Here is a 19,049-nt window from a genome sequence, read left to right on the forward strand (position 1 = left end):
CGCCGGAAGCTGCGCAGCGGCGGCCGCCGGGCGGGTGGTGGGAGCCGCGCACGGCGGGGTCCGCGGCAGCGGCGGGAGCCGGGAGCGGCGGCCGCAGGTGAGAGCGGGGCCGCCGAGTACAGCGGGCCGGGGCTCGGCTGGCGCCGGGAGCGGCGGGCCCGGCCTGTCCCGGTCCCTTCGGTGCGGCCGGGGCGGAGAGCGCGGGCGTCTCGCGGGTCCCGAAATGCCGACTGAGTATTTCATGTCAGTAGCAGCGCGGGGAAGGGCGCGGGCCTTCCGCGGCTCGCTCAGAGATGCACCCGGGGACGAACCGCGTGTGTCCGCACGCACCCGCCCCCGGGACGGTCTTCTGGTATTCAGCCATTAACTCTGTGAACGCTTTTTTTTCTGCAGTCTTTCCTAGCGCGTGGATCGCTCTGGATGTGGAGTAGGAACTCAGGAGGCAGTTTGCCCGTGGGTCTGTCTGAAAAAGCCGGGCACGTTTCGGTGTGGGAGGGACGGAGGGAGGGCAGCAGCCCTCACTGGGCCGGCCCTGCCCTACGCCTGGTTAGTTGGCGTCCACCCCCCGGGCCTCTCATTGCCGCTGCCCGGGGACACAGACCGCCTGCCTTCCTGAAGCCTTGCTCTTAGCTGCAGCTGTAATAAACTGCGCTAGTTTAGGCTGTGCTTTTCCTACACTCACGTTTTTGTTTCAGAGGGACTGAATGATCTGCCAGCAAAACGTAGTCCCCGTCCTTTGTCATACACCCATAAAGGCATTTAGTGTGGAGGTCTCAGAGAAGTGTGCCTGTAGAAGAAACTCTTAGAACAGTGCAGTAATGATGTTGCCCTGGTTTGTTTTGCAATGTCATCAACTTTAATTTTATTTGCTTAGTCTGTGTTAGGCTGTTTTCAGAAAAGGAATTCATGTTAGCCCACACCACAGAGCCTTGCAGTTCTGCCCAGTACTTACAGGCTGTGCTGGAGAGAGAGTTGCTGTCTCACAGGAATGACTTTACTGTGAGATGTAACAAAATACATTTCATGGCTAAAACTGTCGATTTTTGAAGGAAGGACTGGGATTTGAATGTTTGTAGTTATGACCTCAAATAAAGAAAAACCTTAATACTCTGATTGCTTATTGTGTACAGAATGGAAAGATAACTAACAACGCTTCTTTTTCTTCATATGTGTTTCTTTTAATCTTTTCAATATCCCCTTGAGGAAGGAAACAAGACTTGTAAGGTGGCAGACAAAAAGGTTATTTTTAAATGTCCTTTTAACCTTTAAACAAGGAGATGTTCTCTTTACTGTAGTGTAATCACAAGTTGTTGCCTGCTTTTTGCAGTTTGTAACTGATTGCAGTAAGGTACTGTTCACAAGATACAGTTACTGTCAAAAAGGCCCAGGTCCCTTTTTCTATGAATCGTTTGATGCGATGGTTTGGGCTGGAAGGGACCTTTAAAGATGATTTAGTTCCAATCCCCCTCCTAAGGGACACCTTCCACCTAGACCAGGTTCTTCTAAGCTCTGTCCCACCTGTTCTTGAACATTTCCAATGATGAAGCATCCACGGCTTCCTTGAGCTACCTCTCACCATCCTGATTGCAGAGAATTTCTTCCTTTAATCCAATCTAAATCTGCCCTCTTTAAATTTAAAACCACTGCACATTGTACTGTCACTACAGATCCCAGTAAAAGGTCTCTATCTTCCTTGTAAGCCTTTTTTAAGCACTGAAAGGCTGCAGTAAGGTTTCCCCAGAGCCTGCTCTTCTCTAGACTGAACAATCCCAGCTCCCACAGCCTTTCTTTGTAGGAGAGGTGTTCTACACTCACTCCAGCGAGGTCCACATCATTACTCAGTTCCCAGCACTTCAGGTAGGATCTCACCAGAGCAGGCTGGAGGGGCAGAATCCAGATCCCACAGTCTGTGTGTCTTTGCTGAAGATAATAAACAGTATTGGCTCCAGTATGGGCCCTTGAGGGACACCACTCATTAGTGGTTTGTGCTTGGTATGTTGAGCTGCAGCTGTTTGGATGTGGCCATCCAGCCAGTTCTTTAGACATGTAACTGTTCTATTTTAAGCCCATACATCTCTAATCCTTCATTTTTTCCTTATTTTCTATCTTCTGCCTTCCCTAGTCATTGGAGTTTTCATAGGCAAATTTAAGTGCCTGGAATAGCAGAAAAAACTTGTGCTTTACTAAGTTTTCTGCTGTTTTGTGAGTTCATTTAGTTCATAGAAAGTCTGATGAGGACAAGAGCTGTCAGGGAAAGTGGGGGGAAGGAAAATAAAAGAGAAAAGTGATGCCCCTATTCTGCAGCAGCAAGTTGTTAGATCAGCTTATCTACTCAAGGGAGCATAGCCATAGCATAGTGATAATTAAGCCACATCCGTAGCATATTTTGCATTACATTTTTCAATATTGCAACTTAAAGAAGGAAAGTAGCATTAATTGTTTAAAACATGACCTAGTAAGGTTGAATGTGTGTTCCTGTGTACTTTCCAAACTGTAATGCAGTTATTGCATGTGGCTACAGTAAGTTGTTGCAGTAGTTGATGCGGCAGTCTTTTACTTGGTTGTTTTTGATGGCAGTATTGATCTGATGCCCACCCTGTGTTTGTACATTGTGCTATGATCACCAATACCTTCCTGTAATGGTAGAAGTTTTTAAGAGTACAGGCAGGCCTCTTGTTACCACTCTGTTAATCTAGTATTGGCTGACCCATTTTATTTGCCCATTGTAGTTTGTCTTTGAACTGAAAGGATAATTATTTTTTTTTAAATGTTATTATATTCATAAGAAATAAAAGTCTTTATTTCAGTGTTGTGGTACTATTGGCTGGGTGATTGTAGCTGGGGGAGGTATTGTACATTTCAGAACATCTTATACGTCTCAGTATTTAAGCATTAAAAAGAAAAACAGAAGTAGCAGAAACTGAGCACAACCGGAAAAAAAACAACTTGCTTTCCTTTTGAGAGAGCTGATAGGATAAACAGGACCTTGCAAAGAAATACATATGTTTTATGAAAACAAGGGGCATGCTTAAAATGGAGCAACCTGCAGGTTCTTAGTGTTCTTAACCTTTTGAGTTTGTGTTGAATTTTTGTGCTGAGAAATTTCTCTGGAGTTTCTGTCATGTGATCTGTTTTTTGTTTCCTCCGGAGTGCTAAGGCTGCTTCATGCCAAGGAATTGACTAAAAGTCCCTTGAAAAATAAAGTTATGTAAAATTATTCCATGATAAAGGTTGTTATCTGTACAACTTGTAATTGTATAAAACAAGTCAACTTCCTGACTAGACTAAATATATGATAAAAGAGTTGAGTTGCAGTTTGATAGTGCTGTTGCCGCTATGTGAAAAGTCAGGGTGCTTGTCTTTCCTTTATAGTCCAACAAGCTTTTATACCTTGAGCTAATTCATTAATTTTCACCTTGCATGAGCCCTGGACCATGCTGTTTCTTGTGCACCCTACAACATTACTGTAAAAGCTAAATGTGCTCTTAGGCACATAGATTGATATTTTTACATTCTTGCCTTCTATTACAGCCATTAGTTTTCATCAGTCAGGGAATACCGTCTCTAGATGCTGCAGCTAGTTAATTCTGAAAAGTGCTGCTGGACACACTGGAAGTATCAATAGGATATCATCTCATTTTGACCCACTCTTAAGTTGTCATGGGGGTCTGATTTGAAATCTGAGTGGTTGTGTTTTTCTGTTGTGCATTTTTAATTCACACTCTTGGTTTTTAGCATTCCGTGCAGTTCTGTAGGGTCTCTTCTTGCCAAATATTATAAGTAGGTTTAGGTTGAACTAGTATTTACACTGGTCTCAAGAATGCCTGGAGAAATTATTTTTTTGGTAAAGAGTTGTTGTACTGTATAATAGGGTTGAAAGGACATCATGGTGTGGGAGAGAATGTTCTTCAGTGAAGTAATAAAAAGGGAACAGTTGGGGCTGAAGGAAAGGTACTGCATTGATGACTCTGCAGTTCAACAACATCCTCATGCATCTAGTTAGTTTCAAGTCAACAGGAGCAGGATTGGGTCCCTGTAGTTCTTAATTTAAAGTTTTGAGTTCATAGTCTGCATTAGAACAAAAAAAATGTACTTTCAGTTTAGGAAATACTCTTCTGAATTAATTTCCACGAATTATGCAAACTGCATTGTTATTGGTATTTTTTTCCCCAAACTTCAGTCTAATTATTCTTTAATTGTTTTATTCACTTCTTATTTTTCAGGAGTCTTTGAAAAATCCTTAGTGGTCATGACATTGTTACAAGTGACATAAATTAGCCAGTGGCTCAGAATGATGGATACCCAGAAGACTACAAATGGTTTGCAAGTGATTGGAGAAGGGACTGGTATAGGGAAATCGACACTCCACATGGTGGGGTATTTGGGAAAAGTCAGTTTAAACTTGTTTTACATATGTGCAAAGTTCATATTTTTCTCTGTTTTGAGAGAGTTTTAATTGGTCTTAATTTTACCCAAAAAAAAAAAAAATCTCAAAATTATTTTCCACGGAAATCTATAACAATGGCGAAAGATTAACTAAATATGTGCCTATGTTTTTTTACTGGCACAATTTTTACAACTGTTTGCATTCCTATGAAAATTGATTCATCTTTCAAAGATCTGAGCTTGTGTTCCCTGCAATAAGGGTCTTGTGGTTTAGTTCAAGTAGAATAAAATGTGCATAATTGTATTGCTAAAGACACCTTACTTGAATATTTAAATAGAAGTATAAATTTATTTAAAACATGCTACCATACAAATATATTAAAAATAATAAAAAAGAAACCAATGTAGTTTGCTTTTTTATATTGTATTGTATTATATCCAGAAGTTGAATAATAATTTTGTACCTTGATAAGTATGTCTTACCTTGGGATAATGTATGAAATATGTAAATTTTTGCTGCTTTATCTTTCTTGATTTGTTTCTGTTTTAGAACTGTAATCCTGTGGAAACAACTGCACATGAATATTGTCCACTCTGCAAAGAGAAGGGTCAGATCCAAGGTTTACGAATTTACCGCCTTAATTTCCAAGAGTCTATTTTCCTTTGTGAAAATCCTCAGGTATTGCACTAATAAAGAGTTTTATTTGGCCCTGCAGAGGCCTTTGCCTTCAACAGTTACACTCTCTAAGTCCATGATTTTGTTGGTGGTGAGCAGACTGTTGAAATGGGACCCCTCTGTGCTTGTGTGCTGCAGGGTATTTGCTTGCATACAGGGAAAAACAGAACTAACCTGTGTATATGCAGTGTGTAGGCATAGGTAGCTACCCTAAAGGATTAAAAAGTGTAGATCAAAATGAAATAAAGGAGAGTTCTTCTCATGTAACAAGGGATTGCAAATTGTACTAAATAAATCTTTGTACTAGTCAGAGTGGAAGGTGAATATTTGGTGATCCATGTAACTAGTACATAACTCTAGCAGATCTGAGTCTCCCATTTTCCCTCTTTTAAGTGTGGGTAATGCAAATAGGTTTATAATTGTAAATGCCATATTTTTCTTCCTTTTTTTTCCTTTTTAATTTTAACTGTAGCTGGATTTCTGTGCTGCTTAATATTTGAGTTGTGATTTTGCTACCTCTCCCTTAAGTGCTCCATGTATGTGGGGAGGGTGTAGCAATTCCAAACAGACTGGTGCCCTTAAATTCGTAGAAACTAGACTAGATATGGGTCTCAGAGTTGTTTTTTACATTCTTTCCTGCTTTTAACTAATTACAGTATGGTTCTGGAGATTCGTATTAGGAATTTGTCTGTATTCTGGTTGCCACCTGGTCATTGAGCTAGCTGAAAGATACCCTGCCAGTTTGGGCACCAGTAGTCTCTCAGGCATGAGATGATGATGTCAAATCTGTATCCTAAAGGAATGGATTTAGCAGAATAAGACAAGAGGACTCTCCGTAGCAAAATTAGCTTGTTTGCAGAGGTTGGAAGAATTTGCTGGAAAAGTGGTGTTGAAGTATCACTACTGATAGATTTAGATCACACTTGGTTATAAGACAGTGATGGGATAACACACCCTTCCTGTCATACCTATGTTCAATATATGTACTGATTTAATTAAAACATCACTTTACAGAAGTCCCTATGGCTGGGTTGGATGGGGGTCTAAACAATTCGGTCCACTAGAAGGTGTCCCTGCCCATGGAAGGGGGCTTGGAACTGGATGGTCTGTAAGGTCCTTTCCAAACTAAGCCATTTTATGATTCTGTGATTCAGCTCCATTTTTAAAAGTGTGTTTTGTACTTTCTTTGGCTCTTGTTTACCTGAAATTGCTTCATAGATTTCGCTGTAACCTTCTTTCTTTCCTTTAGTGTATCTACCCACTTGGTTATAAGCCGTTAAACAGCATAATTACTTCTGCTGGTTCTGAAAATCATCAAGTTCCATCTACTCACAGGAAAAGGAAATTGAGTGAGACCAGTGACTTTTCTGCTTTTGAATCAGATCCAAAAAAAGCAAGAACTAGCAATGTGCTCAGTGTTGAGCACACCATTACTGCAGACTCTGTTGTGAAAGGCTACCAGAATAGTTTGTGTATTCCCAAGGCAAGCCTACACGATGCATTACAAAATGATCAGCAAAACCCTGGCAGCCAAGTGGAGTCCTGCATGCAGAAGGTGGATTTTGAAACAACCACCAAGACCAACAACTACCAAGAAAGTCCACCGAAGACTTCTAGTCTCAAAACACAACCATTGCCAAATTCAGAGGTTTTATCAACAGCATCTGAAATTTCACTCAAAGAGGATAAAGGTCCCACTAAAACCAGAGGTTTGTGTCTTCAGTGGAGAAACATACATAATCTTTGTTGGTTAGACTGTATTTTGTCAGCACTGGTACACTTAGAAACATTAAAATCTGCTCTAACAGAAGAATATAACGATGGAAAATGTTTATTCCAGAATCTCTTAACAAACTATAATCAAGCATCTATTCTTCTGAATACCTGCAAAAGGAGTAAAGTAAAAGGTGAGTAAATTTAGCTGCTTTTTTCTCACAGTCAGACTGATTCGCTACAAATATGTGGAATTTAGTGCAGCGCACTTATATATGCCTCCGTTCTATTTCAATATGACACAAAATACAACTATTACCATGACTTTGCAAAATATTGTACTTTATCTAGCAAAATCCTGGTAACATCTCAAATTGTTTTTCTTGGGACAAACATGCACTCTTTGAAGGCATCAAACAGCAGGCATCTCTTAATTTTTTTTTGTCATATTCAACATAAAGATATTATGAATTATTTATGTAATTTGCCCTTACTTTGTTTCTTTCCCCTATGTTGGTTAACATGTTAGGATACTGTTCTAATCTTGATCTTCAAAACAATATCTGTTGTGGTTTATATCCTTGTGTAAATGAGCAATTGCCTTGTCACACTGAAAATAGTAAAGCTAGGAATGTAAGCTCTTCTCTGGCTCCAGCTGTGCTCATTGATGGAATGCTTCCCCTGAGGTCTGCAAGCTGCTGTAGATGACAGTGTTTCCTAACCTGCTTCAGTCAGAAGCAGTCAAACACATTAACCTGGATCATATGGTCTGGAAAGGGTTAGTGAGTACTCAGTAACCTTTAACAGGAGGTTACCAGGTCAGCTTGGCGTAACACATTGGAGGACTGTAACTGTGGAGAATGTGTCACTGTCTTCTACTGGTGTGGCTTTTAGTCATTTCCTGTTCTGTGGATTCTGTTTAAGACTCCTAAACTAAGGTCTTGGGATTTTTATTTCTCTTGAGCTAGACCATTGGGTCATAAGTCTAAACTTCTAAGACATGGTCTGTTACAGAAAGAATAAACTCTCTGGTTAGCCAGTACCTCTCCTGAATTTCAGTGGACATGCTGTTGGACTATGTGTGTTTGAATATGTAAACCACAGTCACAGAACAGCCCTAGGTAACTTGAATAAGGTCCTGTCTTTCCTGGAAAAAATACTGTGTACAAAAGTGGTTTAATCCATGTTACAAAGCAGGGAGAAAACCCCGAAATAGTCTGAACTAGTTAATATACTGTGCTTGCTAGGTAGTCAGGCTGCTTGAGTTTAGGTGCTCAGCTGTTACTGGGAAACCCTCTGCCATCCTAGAACCTGTCTGAGATGTTTGTCTTTGTTAGGCTGTGTTTGCAAAGGAGCTCTGGTGTGCAGTAACCCTTAAATGGAAATGTTAAGTGTTGGAATACTGTGTTGTTTTGAAAGAACTTGAACCTTTTCATTACAATTGCTGCAAAACAAATTAGTTTATTTGGGTAACAGCGGAGAGGGGATTGGATGAAGAGTATTTTTGTGGAGAATAGGTGTAGAATTATTCTGCTCTTCTGTGTAATTTTACAGTATCTTTTGCATACAGCTGCTTTTAAAAGCAATCAAAAGCAATATAGCCACGAGAAACTTCTTTTTTCTATATACAGTTTATATGTAATAAGCAGTTTCAACAGCTATTCTGTATATTTCCTTTAATTTCTGCAGGTTATGATCATGACTGTGTAGTAGAAGTTATGTTCTTGCTTGTGCTTAAAGAATGTATTTGTGTTTAAACAACATGCAAAATTAAAATACTAATATATCTAAAGTAAAAAGTTTTTTTAAAATTAAAAATTATTTTTGCTACTTTAAAGGCTCACGTAGGAAATTGGTATTTAATCTGAGACAATACATTCAAATGTTTTATTATTTGAGTTGTATAACCTTAGAAAGCATGTAAGCAAGTTTCTGTGCTTTTGGTTTGAATACTTAAGTTTTAAAATTTTCTTTTAATCCCTGAATCTTCAGGATTTGTAATGCGTGGTCACACTATCCTTAAAAATTTTTACTACAAAGCTGTTGGTGCAGACTCTTAGTCATAATTTAAGTCAGATCAAGTAGTTTTCAGCCAGCACACCACAGCAAACTGTGAGTAAGTTGTGTAAATTCTTCTCTAATTTTCTAATCGATTAATTCCAAGAATTGTCTGTTCTACCAACAAGTCTTAGGCAAGAATGGGTCACTGTGAAAAGCATTGGTTTGCAGATAGGAAGTGCATGCCTGGGCTGCGTGTGTGTGAAGAGGTGTGGGGCCTGTTACATGACTACATGAAGACACATGTATTTTTTTCTTTAGATGTTCTTCCAAAAGCAGAATCTCAGCTCAATGACATCAGAAAGGAAATGTTTACAGAACTTCAGCCTCAGCTGAAGTGTGAATTGGGTAAGTAATAAGTGCAGTGTCTTAGTAATTACTTTCAGGAAACCCTAGATGTAAACCTTTTATGTCACGCATAAAAATGTATGTGTATGTATGCATACAAAAAAGTTTGGACATACATTTGCTTCTGTTGGTGGCTTGCACATACTTTACAGTATGATCAACTGGTTTGTCCTTTGCCCATTTTGACTTTTTAGAGAGCAGATAATCTCTGTAATTATGCTGTATCATGACATTGTCACTGATAGCAACCTAATAACATGGATCGTTCCCTTTGCTGTGAGAATACACAAATTACAAATAGAGCCTTGAAATAATAACTGAGATATAAATCACAGTAATAAGCTTATCTTCTTTCTTTTTGAGGTACTGAAAGGTGATTTCAGATTTTTAGTGACCATGTTTTTCTGCCCCATCTTTGAAGGTAATATGAAGAATCCAGTGTTTGCACTTCAGCATCTCTTACAAGCAGATCAACAAGCTGAGAAACTGTTCTTGCATTCCTTTTCATGGAAGTTTGAATGTATACATTGTGGCCACAAATACCAGGACCGGTGAGATTTTTGTATAAGTAGCTTCTATATAGTTGTTCTACCTTACCTTTTTAAATCTGTATATAATAGTTGGTTTTCTTCAGATTTCTAGGTTTAAGCTTGTTGTTGAAGTTTTACGTGATCTGCTTTTTCATTTGCAAATAGTTTTACTTATGTTCCATGTCTTAAGCAGCCCTGATAACAAGTAATTAAGAAAGAAGCAATAGGTAACTGTGTGAGTCTCTGGACATGTTCACTCTGATACTTTGCTGAGAGTATACAAATTGTTGTGGTTCTAAAGAATGTATGCCTAGTACACTTCTGCTATTGAGAAATACCTGGAATATTCACTTGGGTTACAAAGAATCAGAGATTCTCTAACATCTATTTTAAAATAGCGCTACAGGGGAGTAATTTTTTGAGAATTGATTTAGATCTGTGTAGCCACAGGTACAAGCTCGTAATTTAGGCTCCTTTTAGAGTCAGCAGGAAAAGAGAGACACCTTCAGAAGACAGCTCATTTAATATGATAAACATCTGTTTCTCTCCACCATCTTAGGTTTATATAATGAAATTCTAGATCCCTAAGTGAATGAGATTAATTCTGTCTGTTACTCTAGAAAGTTAATATGTAGTCCTGGTTAATAGGATGTCTTCAAGAGCCTTTGTTACATTCTGTGCTTTTTCAAAAGTTGAAAACTGTAGTTTTGCTTAAATGTAGAGGAAGTCCTTTCTGTGGCTAATGAATGAACTATTTTACTTCACTTTAATATCCCGTACATTGTATTTTCATACAATGTAACCTCTGTGTAATCTCTGCTATGAATGTACTGGTTTTTAAAAATAAGGTCCTGTATAACATGGATTCTCAGGTAATTTGTTGCTGCTTTCTTCTCTTCTTGAGATTCTGTATTAGCTGGTAAATTACGCAGATCCTGGTACAAGCTCTGTCTGTCTTATGTTGGAAAGGAAACAGAGATAACATTAAAAAGAAGAAAAAGCAAATAATGTGAAACTGAAGGCCACAGGGATGCTGAAAACAAATTGTGATTGATGATATTTGGCAGAACTGAATTCAGGGCTGACTTGGATGCGATGCTGTCACAGTGAATTCCACACAAATGGCATGAACATGAATAGAATTTGGGTTTGCTATAATGTTTTTATGACTTGTTTCATGGTAAAGTATGTATATTTATTGTTTTCTGTTCACCAACTCAGCTTACTCTTTTAATGTATGTGTGTGTCCAGATTGAAGAAAACCCTTACAACATTTACAAATGTAATCCCTGATTGGCACCCACTTAACGCTGTTCATATTGGATCATGTAATAACTGTGGTAATACATCTCAAAGAAGACAGATGATCCTGGAAAAGTAAGTTTGAATATGTGAACTTGAAAGTAACATACATAAAGTTCTAAGACTTCATTTATTGAACTTATGACTTTTGAAACCAAACTATTACTGTGGGTTTGCAGAGATTCTAAACCTTAAACTCTGATCAGTACTCACTTTTAAAGATTTTAGATCATTCTTAAAAGCTGAAATAGCAAAGAGTGTTTACTAAACATGAAACAGAGCAGTGTTTAACATGCTGATCAGCACATGTGTTTGAGCTAGGTCATAAATACTTAACTATCAAGTAGTAAATACAGACAACTGATATCCAGTGTCAGCCTTTTCACAGCCCCTGATATGGATAGAAGTTGTTTGATCATTTGTTTACTTATTTGACTTTGGAGCAATGTCCCTTGCTTCTGTGTTTATGGCACAGTAGTGGTTTTTTACAACTGTTCCCCACTCCCTGAATCCTTTATTTGGTGTTGTTTTTTTTTTTCCCTAATCTATAATTAAATGGAATATCCAGTTGGGATATTCTTTTCCCTTTGTGCTTACTATGCAATCTGAAGAGTCTGTGAGGAAGTAGAATAGTAAGGGCAGAACCACATACTATTAGAGATGTCTTACTTTTGCATTAGGAACTTTTGCCACTGTTTTATTGTAATAAACTGGTTCTTTATTGTTTCCTTGTCAGAGTACCCTCAATATTAACATTACATTTTGTGGAAGGCTTGCCACATAACAACCTGGAGAAATATTCGTTTAAATTTGAAGAAGACACCTACCAAGTAACATCTGTTGTTCAGTACCAAACAGATAAGAAGCACTTCATAAGCTGGTCTTTGAATCCTGATGGTAAGAATCACAGAATGGGTCAGGTTGGAAGGGACTACAGGGGGTCATCCAGCTTGCCTGCTCAAGCAGGGTCATCCCAGAGCACATGGCACTGGATGGCATCCAGATGGTTCTTGCGTATTTCCTATGAGGAAATTCTGCAGCCTCTCTGAGCAGCCTGTTCCCGTTTGTGGTCACTGCACAGCAAAGAAATTTTTCCTCATGTTCAGGTGGAACTTGCTGTGCGTCAGTCTCTGCCTGTTGCCTCGTCCTATAGCTCAGCACTGTCCTCTGACACCTCCCTCTGGATACTTACAGGCACTGATGAGGTCCCCTCCCCGTTCTCTTTTCTCAAGGCTGAACAGGCCCAGCTCCCTCAGTATTTCTTCATAAAAGAGAGATAAGATAGAGTTTACGGTTCTTATCTACCATAATATTTCATGAGTCTACATGAAATGTTTTACGAGTTACTGCAGTAGTCTCAACCGTTGATATATAATAACAAAGATTTCTTTTGTCTGCCTTCTAAGCTTCATATTAAAATGTTGCAAATAACTGGGGGGACTTGTTTCTCAGAATGAAGGTTTTTGGTTGGTTTAACTGCACTGTGCTGTCTCACAGTGCATTTACTGGAAAAAGTAATTTGGCTGTAGAGTTTTTTTTCCTTTCATAACTCTGTCAAAGTTAAAAAAACCAGTCTGACCATGACTGTGGAACAAATAGTATTGTTTATTTTTAAACCAGTGATTCATCCATTCTTGGCTGGAAACAAGGTAACCTATGGTACTATGTACAACTAATGAACTTCATGGCACCTCAGGGGTGGGAGGCACAAATCCGTGTTAGAAACATTACTAATGGTAAGATGGCTCTACCACTGATGGAAGATCCTTAATTGGAGAAGGTGAAAAGGTGGTATTTTGATAATCATGCCTCTGTAGAGAGCATGGGTTACAGTCTTATGAAGTGTTGTGACAACATGAAAATTATCAAAGTCACACTGCCAGAAATAAAAACAAAATGGGAAGAGGAAGCAACTGGGAAATGCCTAGTTAAGAACCTCCTGTATGTCATATATATCTGTTTTAAAATTCTTGGAACTGCAAAATTTTCTTTCATGATCTATGAACAGTTTGCAGGTGATGAGCCAAGAGTATTGAAATGAGAAGTTTCTTTTTAGCCCCTGTGCTTCCTACCCAGGCAGTGAAAAGGTCTATAGAGAAACTTAATTTGAGAGGTGGTTCTTGCCTCAGACTTGTGAGGGTATTTTCAGACAAGATGTTTCAGCCAAAAAAATCCCTTAGCTGGCTTTGTTTTATGGTTGACCTACTCTGACCTGTAATAATATTGCTGCAAGTTCTTCTTGTATTTGATCTTTTTACAGTGGTAGTCTCCCAGTTTTCTCTGGAGGAAAAAAATCCTCTATTTTCTGCTTGTCAGGGGAATGGGTTAATAAAAATACTTGACAAGTGTGAGGATAGTGACAAATTTTAAAAGTCTCTGAGTCTCTGCACTGGTTTCTGTTTTTCAGGAACTTGGCTTGAATGTGATGATTTAAAGGGTCCATATTGCAAGAGACATAAAAGGTTTGAAGTTCCTCCTTCAGAGATTCATATTGTTTTCTGGGAAAAGAAAGCATCCCGTGTACCAGAAGAACTGAATTCACAGTTCCAAAGTAAAAATAGTGAAGATCTTCCTCTTAATAACGTACATTCAAATTCCACAGAGTTGCATTGTAGTTTTGATAGCACTGTCTGCAGAACACCTGCAGAACACCACAAAGAGGATTCTGTGAGGACTCCAGAGAAGAAACGGCAGCAAGTACCTGAGGACAAAAGTATTGTTCATCATGGTTTAGAAAACTTAGCAGATGATGATCTTGTAACAGTGATGCTTGAAGAAGTTCCAGTTGACTCAGAAGATAAATTGCTGCCTAATGGACAGATGGTGGGAAATAACCTTCTTGATGGATGGGGCACACCACAACAGCAGGAACCAGCTTTTTCGCTTAGCACTCCATATACAGGAGAGTTTGCTGGAGCTAGTCTAGCTCTGAACAATAAATCCATGTTATATGAAAATTCCAGTACTTGCTTACCTCTAGAAGAGTTGAACCCAGTAAATATTACTCCTCCTGTGCCCAAAAACTATGACCCAGATTCATCTGACTCATCATCTTCCCAATTAAATAATAGAACTAATTTAACTAACAGAGAATGTAGACTAAATTCAGAACTGCTAAACAAGAAGTTGTTAGCAGTAGAAAATACTACACAAAAATCACCTGACTTGAAAGATGCAAGCAAAACTGTAGTTAATTCTCAAGTTCAGCCCTCAAACAAACACCAAAAAGGAGGATTTGTAGGAAGCTGGGTAAAAAAATTATTAAGCAAGAATACTTCTTTTATACCTTCAAGTGCCTCAGCTCTCGAGAATGAGAGAAGTTGCAAAACTCCCTCCGTGCAAAAAATAAGTGAAGTTCAGCTGCCAGCTAAGGGCGCGAGTAACTTTGGTGGATTTCAAAGCAGAGGTACAAAGAAAACAACTAAGACCTCAAAGTTACTGGCTCCTCAGAGTAATAATACTCATCCTTCATCAAATTTCAAAGGGTTTTCTCAAAGCACTTGTCTTCCAACAGCAAATCATACCACTGTTGTAGGTCCAACTTGGATTAAGCCAGAAAGTACGTTGGATACCTCAGGTAAAGTGGCTCAGTTCCCTTCATCTGGTAAGGCAGAAGAGTCAGACAGTGACAAAACAAAAAAACTCCGCCTGAAATTGTTAAAAAAACTTAATGCTAAAAAGAAGAAGTTGGCTTCACTGGACAGATTAGCAGTGGAACAGATGAAACAGGAAAAGCTTGTAAGTGGAGACGTAAGCACCCCATCGCAGACTGAATCTAAAAATGACAGTGAATTATTGCAGAGCTTTTTAAGGGAGCTGCAGTATCAGATTGATGTCACAGGTAATGAATCTGGATTTAATGCAGATGCTGTGCCAGGCTGCACTGGCCCTGATAACACTGATGAAATACTGGCGGAATTACTGTCCCCTACCTCGACTGTCGCTTCCTTGGAGACTGCAAAGAGCGAGGATGAGTGTATGTACATGGAGATGGTGCACAGCAGCGTGGCAACCACTGTGCCCCATGAGAGCACCAGTGTGCCACAGGCAACAGTGACAAGCGAGGACCACAATTACTACAGTCCTGTAAAGGACACTAATTCAGAGCTTGATGCAATTAACAGACACAGTGTGAAAAAACTTTCTTTTGAAAGTCCTGTGAGAGATGATATCCTTGAAGATCTGTTCTCCATTTCAGCACCAAGCTCAATGACAGGTGACATAGATCTGCCTCATTTTGATGAAACTCTGTTTGAGACTTGGTAAATACTCAGTTTCTTGAGGTTTTTTTTCAGTGTTATGTATATTTTGAAACAAAGCACTACTAAATTATATTTTATAAATAGTTTAATTGCACACTGGCTGTACTTGAACAATGTTCATTTGGGGGGGTTTCTTAATATTTTATTGTAACAAGCAAATCAGGGTTTAATGAATTTTATTTTTCCTGAGAAGCAGTTATTTTAGTCAGATATCATGATTTTTAATTAAAAGCTCCTATGAGTCTTAATTTTTGCTGCTTTTAATATCAAAAACTTCCATACTCTAGTGAGTTTGAGTTCTGTAGTCTTGATGATGTAATAGTGTAAGAAATACTATTTTTGTAGTAGTGATTTTCCACTCAACTCCTGAAGTTATTTTGTCCAACATTTAAAAAAAAAATTAAGTACCTTCTGTAATTTGGGAATTTTGCATCTCCTTATTTGAAGATCATTTGTAGCATTATAAACTTTAGACTGGCATTGAGTTCATTACAGAACTACTGTTCTACAAGCTCATGCTGATATATACACTCCTTGGATCCAAGAAACAGTGGATATATGGTAGAAATTTTTCTATTTAAAGTTACAGCACCTACTGAGTTTTCATCCTGGGCAAATGCAAATATAACTTGGTAAAATATCTTCTGAGCAAGGTTTTTTTTTTTTAAAGTAGAATTAGTAAGATTCAGTCCAGGGTTTGCATCACTAAGAAAGAATATCAGATGTACCCGTTAGTTTTTCATAGCTGCAAAAACATTTAATAAAAGAAAGGTTTCTTAGATTTAATTTAACCGTAAGTTAATGCCTTTTACTGTTGTCACTTGGAGTTTTTTATTACTCAGGCAGTGCACCCCTGACCGTATGTGAGATGCCAAGGAGAGGCAAAGGTCAGTAGGAAGAAAGTAATGGAAAAATGTGGCAAGACAGCAGTAAGCAGGGGGATTCACACCTTGGTTTCTGGGTTTGTACAGATCTCATTTTGCTATATTGGAGTCTTTTTTAAATGCATAGACACAAAGCTGAGGGTATTATATGCCAAATTAGATTAGCTGTACATTTTTCTTGTTCTTGGAAATAAGGATTTTATCAGCAAGTCTTTATATCAGGTATTTTTAGAGGCATTCTCCATTTTTTCATTGTTTTAGTTCCCAAGTTCGGAACATTAAATGCTCAGTCTTAGTTTTCCAGTAGATGCAGTTGAACATAATGTTATTATAAGGCATGGCTACAGATTCTAATGATTTTGAATTGTTTGAACTAGGTTTAAATAGTGTTTGAAAAACTATCAGTGGCCCTGAACTCACCGTATCAACTTATTTCTGCTGCAATTGGGTACATTGTTATCAAACTGGTACTTCAGGCAGTGAATGTTTTAATTTTTGAAATTTAAGTTATTGTGAAGAACTTGAGCTGCTTCTTTGTTTTAAATACTGTAATTGGTAATGTTCCAATACAAAACACAAAATACAAGTCAGAATGGATTCTGAATGTTAAGGGCTGGTGTACTGCTTGTGAAATGTTTGCCCGTTTGTGAATTCCCTAATTAAAACAAACAAACAAAAAAAAGCTGACCAAAATGAGTTTGATTTATCCATGAATGGGTTGCAATGACCAGCTGTGACATGGGAGCTCCTTCACCAGTAGCTTAGGACACAACAGAGACTCAGGGTGAGTAAAGCGGCGAGCCCAGAGTTGGTGATGCAGAATACATAGGACAACAAGAGGAAGAGACCCTGCTAGAGGATGAGGAGGTCCTGGTGGCCCTGGTGGAGAGGTTTATAATGAGATTCGTGGCAGAGGAGGGAGGGTGTGGGGGCACACGTCCACACCTAGACAGAAGCAAGGACCTCTGGTCACCACTGGCACCCCTTCCACAAACTGAAGTTGGGAGTGTGTGGTCTGCAGCTGCATGGGATTCAGTGTAGGTACAGGTGTGTATAAAAGCTCTAAGAGCAAACAAATAGCTCTTGAGATTAAAGTAGGTATGAAAATAAATCTGTTGGTGCTGCATGCTCCTGGCTGCCTTTTATTCTGAAACAGAAAACTAAAGATGATGGAGTGCAGATTTTTTTCCATAAATGTTTTACTGCCTCCGATCCTGTGCAAGTGAGAATTCAGCTGAGACTGAATGGAAACCCCATGACCAAAGAAACTGGTTGGAATTTGAAATGTTACTTGGCGTTTTATATTGAGTAGTTTTTAAATGCAGCTCTTAATTTGCCATGAATAGAATACAAAGTATTGTAGTAGTTTTCTGTCAATTGGAAATACACCAGGTGGGCATATAGCAAGTACAGGTAGTGATCAGAATGTGGCCACTGTATTATGGAGGTTTTATCAGTGTTCTAGGGTGAATTTCCCTAAGTCTAATGGCTTTGAGCACTGCCATCTTCACCACTACACCATGTCCTCAAATGCCACATCTGCATTTTTGAACAGTTCCTGGGATGGTTACTCCACCACTTCCTTGGGCAGTCTTTTTCAATTCCTAACCATCCTTTCAGAGAGGAGATTTTTTCCTAACATCCAGTCTAACCTCCCATGGCACAACTTGAAACCATTTCCTCTCATCCTGTCTCTTATTACCTAGGAGAAAAGGCCTGCCCCCACCTGGCTACACTCTCTTTTTAAGTACAGTAATTTCACGACCATAAGGCGCACCGGACTATAAGGCGCACCCCCCGGGAGCCGGCACATTTTGCAACTTTGTAGATCAGATAAGGCGCACCGGTCTATAAGGCGCACCGGGTTTTTTTTTGCAGCGAGGCTCCGCCCCCAGCTCCTCCCGCACGCTTGCTGGCCGAGGCCCCGCCTCAATCCGGCAGCCATTGGCTCCCGGGCCTGCCTGTACCCGGCAGGGCCGGGCTATGCCCACCGCCGCTCCGTGCAGCATCCCCAGGGCCCCGCTGTTCCGGGAGTTCCCTGGCGCTCCGGGTGACCCAATGCCGGCAGGCTTGCCCCGTGCCGCCGCTGCCCCGATTCCAGCTGCTTGCCCCCTCCCCGCGTGGCAGCCGCTCCGATTCTGGCGGTTTTCCCCCTCTCCGCATGGCGGCCGCCGTGCTTCTGGGGGTTTTCGCCCCACCCGCGCGGCGACCGCCGTGATTCCGGGGGCTTTCACCCCCCCCGCGCGGCGGCCGCCGTGTTTCCGGGGGCTTTCGCCCCCCCCGGGCAGCGGCCGCCGTGATTCCGGGGGCTTTCGCCCCCCCCGCGCGGCGGCCGCCGTGATTCCGGGGGCTTTCGCCCCCCCCGCGCGGCGGCCGCCGTGATTCCGGGGGCTTTCGCCCCCCCCGCGCGGCGGCCGCCGTGATTCCGGGGGCTTTCGCCCCCCCCGCGCGGCGACCGCCGTGATTCCGGGGGCTTTCGCCCCCCCCCGCGCAGCGGCCGCCGTGCTTCTGGGGGTTTTCGCCCCACCCGCGCGGCGACCGCCGTGATTCCGGGGGCTTTCACCCCCCCCGCGCGGCGGCCGCCGTGTTTCCGGGGGCTTTCGCCCCCCCCGCGCAGCGGCCGCCGTGATTCCGGGGGCTTTCGCCCCCCCCGCGCGGCGGCCGCCGTGATTCCGGGGGCTTTCGCCCCCCCCGCGCAGCGGCCGCCGTGATTCCGGGGGCTTTCGCCCCCCCCGCGCGGCGACCGCCGTGATTCCGGGGGCTTTCGCCCCCCCCGCGCAGCGGCCGCCGTGTTTCCGGGGGCTTTCGCCCCGCCCGCGCAGCAGCCGATCCGATCCCTGCGGCTTTCGCCCCCCCCCGCGCAGCAGCCGATCCGATTCCTGCGGCTTTA

At 41.0% G+C, this 19,049-nt stretch overlaps 1 protein-coding gene across 3 annotated transcripts; it reads left to right on the forward strand.

Moving 5' to 3' along the window:
* Positions 1-45: 45 nt before the first annotated feature.
* Positions 46-16,846, forward strand: USPL1 (ubiquitin specific peptidase like 1). Of its 3 annotated transcripts, none has more exons than XM_033051542.1 (8): positions 46-97; positions 4,937-5,065; positions 6,312-6,969; positions 9,095-9,181; positions 9,603-9,732; positions 10,963-11,088; positions 11,750-11,910; positions 13,421-16,846. In XM_033051542.1, exons 3-8 carry the CDS (start codon positions 6,609-6,611, stop codon positions 15,277-15,279), a joined length of 2,724 nt encoding a protein of 907 aa, XP_032907433.1. In that variant the 5' UTR covers positions 46-97; positions 4,937-5,065; positions 6,312-6,608; the 3' UTR covers positions 15,280-16,846. The 3 variants fall into 3 exon arrangements, with proteins under 3 accessions (XP_032907433.1, XP_032907431.1, XP_032907432.1); XM_033051540.1 differs by lacking the exon at positions 46-97 and adding an exon at positions 171-4,390; XM_033051541.2 differs by lacking the exon at positions 46-97 and adding an exon at positions 172-4,319.
* Positions 16,847-19,049: the final 2,203 nt, after the last annotated feature.

The sequence above is a fragment of the Catharus ustulatus genome, chromosome 2 (genome assembly GCF_009819885.2).
Source record: "Catharus ustulatus isolate bCatUst1 chromosome 2, bCatUst1.pri.v2, whole genome shotgun sequence".
Lineage (NCBI taxonomy): Eukaryota > Metazoa > Chordata > Aves > Passeriformes > Turdidae > Catharus > Catharus ustulatus.